This window comes from Numida meleagris, chromosome 1, assembly GCF_002078875.1.
Source record: "Numida meleagris isolate 19003 breed g44 Domestic line chromosome 1, NumMel1.0, whole genome shotgun sequence".
Taxonomy (NCBI): Eukaryota; Metazoa; Chordata; class Aves; order Galliformes; family Numididae; genus Numida; species Numida meleagris.
Window position 1 is genome coordinate 131,814,595 of NC_034409.1, and position 8,440 is coordinate 131,823,034.

At 39.3% G+C, this 8,440-nt stretch overlaps 1 protein-coding gene across 3 annotated transcripts in view; it reads left to right on the forward strand.

Annotated features, from left to right (window-relative positions):
* Positions 216-8,440, forward strand: part of LOC110406847 (sodium/hydrogen exchanger 4-like) — a 35,176-nt gene continuing 26,951 nt past the window's right edge. For all 3 annotated transcript variants that reach the window (XM_021413856.1, XM_021413864.1, XM_021413873.1), the window contains exons 1-2: positions 216-970; positions 3,326-3,789. In XM_021413856.1, coding sequence (XP_021269531.1) covers positions 733-970; positions 3,326-3,789 — 702 coding nt within the window. In that variant the 5' untranslated portion in view covers positions 216-732. The remainder of the gene's footprint in view (positions 971-3,325; positions 3,790-8,440) is intronic.

Sequence of the window (8,440 nt, forward strand, 5' to 3'; positions counted from 1 at the left end):
TTCCTTCCTTCCTTCCTTCCTTCCTTCCTTCCTTCCTTCCTTCCTTCCTTTCATATTTGTAATGTGCTAAGTTAAATACATGCCTTTAAAAGAGATAACAAGTTTCTAAAAGGGAATGTAATTTGCGTGGCCCTCCACCAGATGTCCCAACTGCAAACCCTGCCAATCACGTTTATTTGCACACCCAGTGGTTTTGTTACAAGGTGAGACAGAAGCAGGGAGCAGTGCCAAGTGTGGTACTTGCGGTGCCAGCTGCTCTGGGGAGGCAGACGGGGACTGAAGGCAGGAGAAGAAGGCATGAAACCTCTCCTGCCCATCTGATACTATTTACTTATGCTGCCCTTGCTGCCTGAATGGTGCACACTGGTGATTTTTATTGTTGTTAGTGGGAAAAATATCAGGGGTGACTGGAAAAATAATGTGTCCGGAAAGCTTTTTACTCTTCAACAGAGTGATTCTGTGTCTGGGGTTTATCTGGGTGTGAGGAACTGCAGAACTGGTGTCTTCATATAAACTCCAGGTCCATCTGTAACACAAGGAGCAGTGAAGGTATGTTAGGGCTTTTAAAATGGCCTCTAATAGACACATGAAGGAGCGGTAATGAAGAAGTGGCTGTGGCTATGAGTAGTGGGAATCCACAAGTGTGAGTGCTGTGTTCTTTCTTGCACCCACCGTATGCTGTATCTGTAATAACAGCCACAGCGCGAGACGTGCTCTCCTGCGTTAGAACATATGAAGATGTTGATTTGGTTGCTGTCACTGTTGACTCTGGCATGCCCTTCTGCTGCTGCTTTTTTGGATGAGTCTAACCTGGGTAGTAGTTTGTTGCCTCACTATGAACATGACCGCACTGATGCTGTTGGCTCTTCACAAGATAAGAGGCTGCAAGTTTTCTCGGTGGACTACAACAATGTGCAGATTCCATATGAAGTTACTCTTTGGATACTCCTTGCCTCTCTTGCAAAAATAGGTAAGTGGAAAATGGTATTTTGGATCCTCCTTTATTGGTAAGAATTTAAAAACATACCATGTAACCAAGTATCTTGCATGCACTTTTGTGCCGGGGACTGTTTTTCTGTGTCCTATCTTGGAAATAACATTATTATGACTATGACAGACTGAAGATGATTGCAATGGTGAAGAGCTACAAATAAGTGATTTCCCTGCTCTTTTGAAGTTCAGTAGGATTTTCAGGCACTCCTATGGAATAGGCTGGTAGGCAGGATTGATAATTTCCTAAAAGTGGCCTGAAGATGTACATTTTTCATATTGTAGTTGCACAGCTGTTAAATATCATTGCCACTATGATTTTCTAGTTTCATAGTAGCTGATGGTGTCGATCCAACTTCTACATACAGATGCCTTCACTGCTAAAACAGTAGTAAATTTTTTCACAAATCAAATTTGTTGCTATCACATCAGCAGAGTGCATTAGCAGTGAGTGTGTTGACTAATTTCTTATTCATAAAAACACAAGAACTGCCGTAAGGCATACCTACTCTATATTCTGATTTTGAGCAAGAAATAATACACTTCAGAAGAATAGTGTGATGCCTCCCAAGTAAGTGTATTTATCTGCTGGGAATTCTCTAACAAAAATATTTAAATTGAAAAGTGCAGAACTATTGACTTCAAATCTACTTGGAAGAAATAATTAGTTTGAATAATCTGGCCTTCCAGGGAAGAAGAGTTCCAAAACTGTTCAATTTATTTACCATCACCTTCAATTCCAATCTTTTGGATTTCACAATTTCAAAGTAGGAAAACATTTCTTGATATTGGAAGGAAAAATAATCTCTTTAATTTGGTAAAACTGATAGAAGTCTTGAATGTAATTTAAAAATGAAATGAAAATTAATTAAATTTATTTTTAATTAAAATAATTAAAATGAGATAGCAGTGTTATTATCATAGCATATTTTTTGGTAAAAATGGGTAAGATTCCCAAATAAATAATATTAAATTTCAGGAAACTATTTTTCTTTTCCTTTACTTTTGAACAAGAATAATTCACACATCACAAAAATGCAATCATGTCATTGACTGCTAAGGTTATGGGATGAAATTTGATCTTGCTTTAGGTATGGAAACAGAGCCATTGGATTTCACACAGAAGCTCAGAATGGCTGAGGTTGGAAGGTACCTCTGAAAGCCACCTGGTCCAACCCCCATTCAACAGGGACACCTAGAGCTAGATGACCTTTTATGAGTGTTTTGTCTCACTCTCATTCTTGTAAACTCTGAGCAACTCCTTACATTTTGAGATGGGGCATCTCTCATTCACTATGTGACTCATTATACAATCCCTGATATAGCAACTGGATGAGCCATTATTAGATGTTATCTCAGTACTGGTATCAATGTAAAATGTGAAGAATTACATAAACACACAGTAGCAGGACAGTAGGTTGGAGGAGATTCATACCTGTAACATTTATAAGTTAAATGTAGCCCTTTCTCTGTAAAACGTCTTGGCTGCATCTCTGTTTTAAAGTGAATGCACACCGTGGCAGCAAGCTCTGTCCGACTACCTGTACTGTGTCATTGTAGACGAGCTCTTTCTGAATCTCTGCCCGTTTTCAACAGCCTTCTCCCAGGCAGCATCCAGACAGCTTGTGGGCCAGGGTCTGTTCTTGCAGGCAGATCAGATATGACTGTTTTCTAGAGAAGAGGAGGGAATTTGGCTGTATGGATGAAAGCTGAACGTTTCTGACTGGAAAACTCTTTGGATTGCTTCATTTGTAGACTGAACCTTTATTTTTAGCAGGGAAAAAAAACTTCCCACGATCCATTTTTTTTCTATTATTTGATGTCAGTAATTCTTTCAACTCCACTGAAACCACGGTTGTTGGTTTTTTTTTTTTTTCACTAGACTAACTCATAAAGTTCTTTACAGAGTGCTGTTTACTTTATGTAGAAACAAGAATTCCCAGAAAAGCAAGGTTAGTCAGCTTGTACAAAGCCTTATGCAGCCATGCCTTGATTCCTATTGATAACTGAGCTGCTTTGTATTTTGTGGTGCTCATGAGTGTTCACTTTCTCAGCCTGTGGGTCATCTGGAGTCTGGGAAATTCTTCAGGGGGCTTCTGGAAGTGGAAGGAGATGAGCAGACTTTAGCATCTGAGCTACTTGCTCCTTGTTCCCCTGGGCTTCTCCAGGTTCCCGATCAGCCCAAATCCAGGAATGTTTCAGTTTGAAGGGAATGGTGCTACTTGTGCATTTGTGTTTGTAATCCTAAGAGCAGAACCTGACAGTCTGAAGAAAAAGTGTTTGAAGGCAGGCAAAACACGTCTGACTTCAGACTATTTTAAATGTTTTATTAAAGGTTTCCATCTCTATCACCGATTGCCAAGACTCATGCCCGAAAGCTGCATCCTGATTGCCATTGGAGCACTAGTTGGAGCGATCATCTTTGGTACTGACCACAAATCCCCACCAGTGATGAACACAAGTATTTACTTCTTGTATCTCCTTCCACCCATTGTGCTGGAAGAGGGTTATTTCATGCCAACTCGCCCATTCTTTGAAAACCTTGGGTCCATCCTGTGGTGGTCTGTGCTAGGATCTCTGCTGAGCTCGTTTGGGATTGGCCTCTCCCTCTATGGCATCTGCCAGATTGAAGCCTTCGGTCTGACTGACCTGAACCTGCTGCAGAACCTGCTCTTTGGCAGCATGATTTCAGCTGTGGATCCTGTGGCAGCTCTGGCAGTTTTTGAAGAAGCCTCTGTTAATGAGCAGCTTCACATGATGATTTTTGGAGAATCATTGCTAAATGATGGCATAACTGTGGTGAGTTTCTTTCCATTCTTCCTCTTCTTCTCTTTGGTCTCTTATTGCTTGTAGGGTTATTGTACACAGGGCATGGGCAGCTCTGTGGAGATCTTTGATACATTATTATATGCATATTCCACTGGCAACTCACAATTAATTTTGATGTATGTAAAACATATTAATTCTTTCAAAAACGTTTTGTTTTCAGGCTGCTGGAAGAGATATTGCTTCTAGTTAGACATTAAGACAACACGCCCTACTCTTGCATTCACTAAAGTGAATGGATAAGCGAAAGCAGATTTTGGTGATAGGAACACACTCGGTGTTGTGCAAGCAAATAAATAGAAAATTGTACTTCTTAAGGACTGAGGGCAGCAGGGGTAGCAATGCAGGAGACCCTCCTGTGTCTTATGCCTTAGAGAGCACTCAGCAAAAAAAAAAAGGGCAATCTCAAGTAGCCTAGATCACTTCCAGGAAATTCTCCACAAACTTTAGACAGGAATTCCAGAAACCACGCAGGACTTTGCATAACTCTATTTCTATCAATAAAGTAATTGGCATTAAATAAGTATTCACCTTTCTTGAAAATCTTATCCCAAGTACCCAAAACAATGCTTTGGTTTTCATTTTTAAAAAGAAAAAGAGTTTTTGTTGTTGTTGTTGTTGTTGTTGTTTTTTAACAGAGCTCTTTTTTCTAATATTTTCCCCATTTCCCTAATGCTTTTACAAAAACGTGGAGCAACTTGAAATTCTAGCTGTGGAGTAGCAGAACCCACATGTTCTTCAAATAGGACATTTCAAGCAGGAAGTTCACTGGACAGAAACCAACAGGACTGTTCATGTGCTGAAAGTTAAGTGCAGGTTAAGGAGTTTTGCTAGATATGATCTTTACAGAATTTAAATCACAGGAATCTAAAACATATAAAAACTATTGAGATACTGTTATACATTAGGTACAGCAGAACCTGGGCTTGTAAAAGCTGTACGGAGTTCACTGCTCCAAGGCTTCATGGGAGAAATACAGTTCATGAGTAACGTGAAAAGGAAAAGGAATGAAATAATCTCCTGCAGCCGTAGCCCAATGATCATAAATCCTTCATCTTGGTGAATCAGAGATATAGGGCGAATGTAGAATGAAGGGACAAATGTTACTTAACCTTGCATGCATACTGCTTATGTGTTATAGCTGTAACAAACGAAGAACAATGCACAATGCATCTATCACTGCCACCTGTCTTTTGGTTCCTTCCAGTGTAGGCTTCAGAAAGTAATATCTGTTCCTCATTCTAGAAGAACTTGTTTGGTCTGTTGTCTGCCTGGCTCTTGCCTTTGTTCCCATCTGTGTTTATGATGTGGGTCCAACTCATGATGTGAGCATTTATGTGAGCTTTCAGTCAGGATCCTGTTACAGCATAAATCTGTAGTGTCAGAAAGTCTTAAAAAACAAAGATGTTTAGGTATTCTTACACAGTACAAGGTGTGTTAGCAAAAGAAGCAAAAGGGAGGTCTTGCTGCATGACTGTGAGGTCCCTTTGCCCCATGCACCACCTCACTAGATCTCTTCTCAAAACAGCTACATTGCAATCCATTTGCCAGCTTCTCTGTTTGTTACATCTCTGTATCGATCACTTCTCAGACATTTTCTGGGCATTCACGTTTCCAAAACCTCTACCTGCCTTTATGCTAGAGAAGACAAGACTATTTATCATGGTGATGGAGCCCAAATAGATTGCTTTTTCCTCTTTGATACTCCACTTACTATTTTGAAATATTTAAAACTGTTCTTATTTTACCATTTCCTCCTTGTTTCTCTCTTACCCGCTTTCTCTGAATTAACTCAGTGTGTCTAAAAGGTGGTATCACCAAGATACATTAAATATTTATTTTTTCTATTGTTTAAATACAAATATCCCCTGGTTCTCTCTAGCCTGCTTATCAGCTATTTTCTCACCAGCAGGATAAGCAGGTATGATTTTTGCTGAACTATTATGTTATATCTGGGGCAACAGTAGCACTCCCTCTCCTATTACTGAGTTTAATACCTTAGTATAAAAAATTCCAAAACTGTGATAACTATACCCTTTGAACCCATTTATACTCTTTCCCATTCTCTTCAGTAGAGCTGTCTGTCAATGGAATGAGAAGGCTCCAGGTCCTGCTAATTGTTTCTTTTCCCAATATCTTCTCAGCAGACTTGTAACATCAGAATAGTGTAAGTAGCAACAGGATTGGTTCCTGGATGAATGAAACAGAGATATTAGTAAATGCAGCTCAAATGTCATTCAAGCTTGAACACAAATGAAGGACCCTAATTTTGCCACAAGGAGTTTCAGGTTTCTGAAGCCCTATTCCTGCATATGCCCATGCCATTTCATCTTGATAGGAGCTGAACACTTGTGTGCATCAGAAAACGTACTGTTTCCCCTGACCACTTCATTTCCGAGGCTTGATTTCAGAAACACTGAGAACACCTATGTACCATGCCATACTGAAAATGAAGCTGCAGTGACAATTTTCTCTAATGGTATCCTCTCTTTGTATGCAGTCACAGAGCAGTTAAAGAAATCTCAAGCATGATGGAGCTCCAATAAAAATAATTTCTCTGTTTGAATGAATTTGAGTTTAGCTCTCTGACGTTTCTAGGAAAGCTTTGACCATTAGGTATGTGGGTGTTAATGAGGAGAATGGAGATACTCTACCTGTCACTGAAGTTGACACATTGTGTTTAGAATAAAACAAAATTTATGTGATCAAAAAAGAGGAAATAAAGTGTTTTCAAGGCTGCCTATGCTGGTAGTTAAGGCAGTCACCTGAAAATCTTTGCTTCCAATGCTCTTGATGTGAGCACTGCGTGCAATGTTTGAGTCATTTTGACCGCTGAAGCAGCAACTGGAGCAGGGAACCCAGTACCAAGAGATGTCCCTTATCAACAACAGTGTCACACTGACTCTTCCTCTCTCTGGCTTTATCAGTCATCCAGTGGTACACCGCTACATGGTAATGTCCCCTCAAAAAACCATGACATTCACAAAGTTGTTAAATGATCAATCCATCCCTTCTTTGTGAGTGAACCAAGGCATCCTAAGATGTTCCAGGCTTTCCCGCCATGAAGAAATATAGTACACCTTTTGCTAGTAGAAACATGCAAAGTTAACTTAGTCCAGCAGATTTTGTATGGAGGCTTACTTCTGTGATTCCCAATGTAGGTTGTTACACAGAACAGTTTACTCCCACAAAGCACACCACAAAAAAAAAAAAAAGGAAATGGTGTCATATTTCAATAATTTCCATTTTTATGTTGATTCACTTACATAGATACATTAGGAGGCAGAAAAAGAGAGACAAACTTGCAAAGTCATTTGGTGCTCAAAAGTCTACACAGGTCAGTGCCTTGATATCACTTATAAAGAATTTCAAGTCTTAGGAGGAAGTTGAAGTCAGCAAGAAAGAGGGAACAGAAAGAGAACAGACTTTGTAATTAAACACTGCATGGTAAGTACAGGACATTTTACTTTCTGTGGAGACACGAACCCTCTTTTCCTTACATATCACTGAAGAGCCTAATTTCATACACAGTCATAAGGAAAAATGCAGCTCTGAGTACTTTGTTTGGGATGCTCTCACATGAAATACTTTTTGTGCTTTGTCTGTCCCCCAGAAATATTATCAATGAGACTCTTGGAGAACAGCCTGTTTGACAGCTCAAGGTCATACATTCCCAGCAGCAATTTAAGATTGGATAGTAGCCGGGAATAATTATTATCCTAATGAGCTTGACTATTCTATCTGCAAATATCTGCTTTAATCTTCTTGATAGTCTCCTGAATTTAACTGTATGAAAAAGAAAGAACAAAGAAGAACAGATAAGATCAGTGATTTTGGGTTATGCAACTAATGCTCTGGTGCAACATCTATAGAGAACTGGTGTCTTTAGATGTTCCCAAAATTCTCTTGAAAACTGAAAGATGACTCATACACTAGATATTCCCTGTAAACAGATATGATAGGACTTAATGGTAGCCAACTGTCAGCAGCTTCTAAGAACTTTTTATTACTACCCCATTCACTCAATTAGTTTTTAAAAGACGGATGAAAGTGGAACATAGTGGAGATTCTTCATCATGAATTTCTGCAGGAGAGAATTATTAATAATATGAGCATGGTAAACTTATCTGATCTAAACTATGTAAATGGAATTATCTTTTAGTTGAGGTTGTGAAGGAGGCTAAGTGACATTAAATACAAAACAAATGAGAGCACTTCCCCTTCCCACACCAGTGCTACATGAACACAAAACATGTAGGGATCAGTGTGGGTGGGGTAACTGAGCATAGCTCCGAAAGAGAATATTAGAAATTAAGAGTTTAGAGTCAGACCAGTGCCTTTTTCAGTCAGGCTGGGAAAGTGTCTTCTGGATATTTCTTTGTGTAAATGCAGTTGTGACAGCCATTTACTCTAGTTTCTTCAGTGTCAATCAACACAGACTATAATTATTGTATTAATAAGGCAATTAATTAAAACGTTGATTAACTAAATGTTCTACTCTAACGCCAATAACAGAACTGTAATAATGGTATCTATCTATCTAGAGGCAATCTGAATCTGAGGTTACCATTTACTTCCCTTCCCTTCCCTTCCCTTCCCTTCCCTTCCCTTCCCTTCCCTTCCC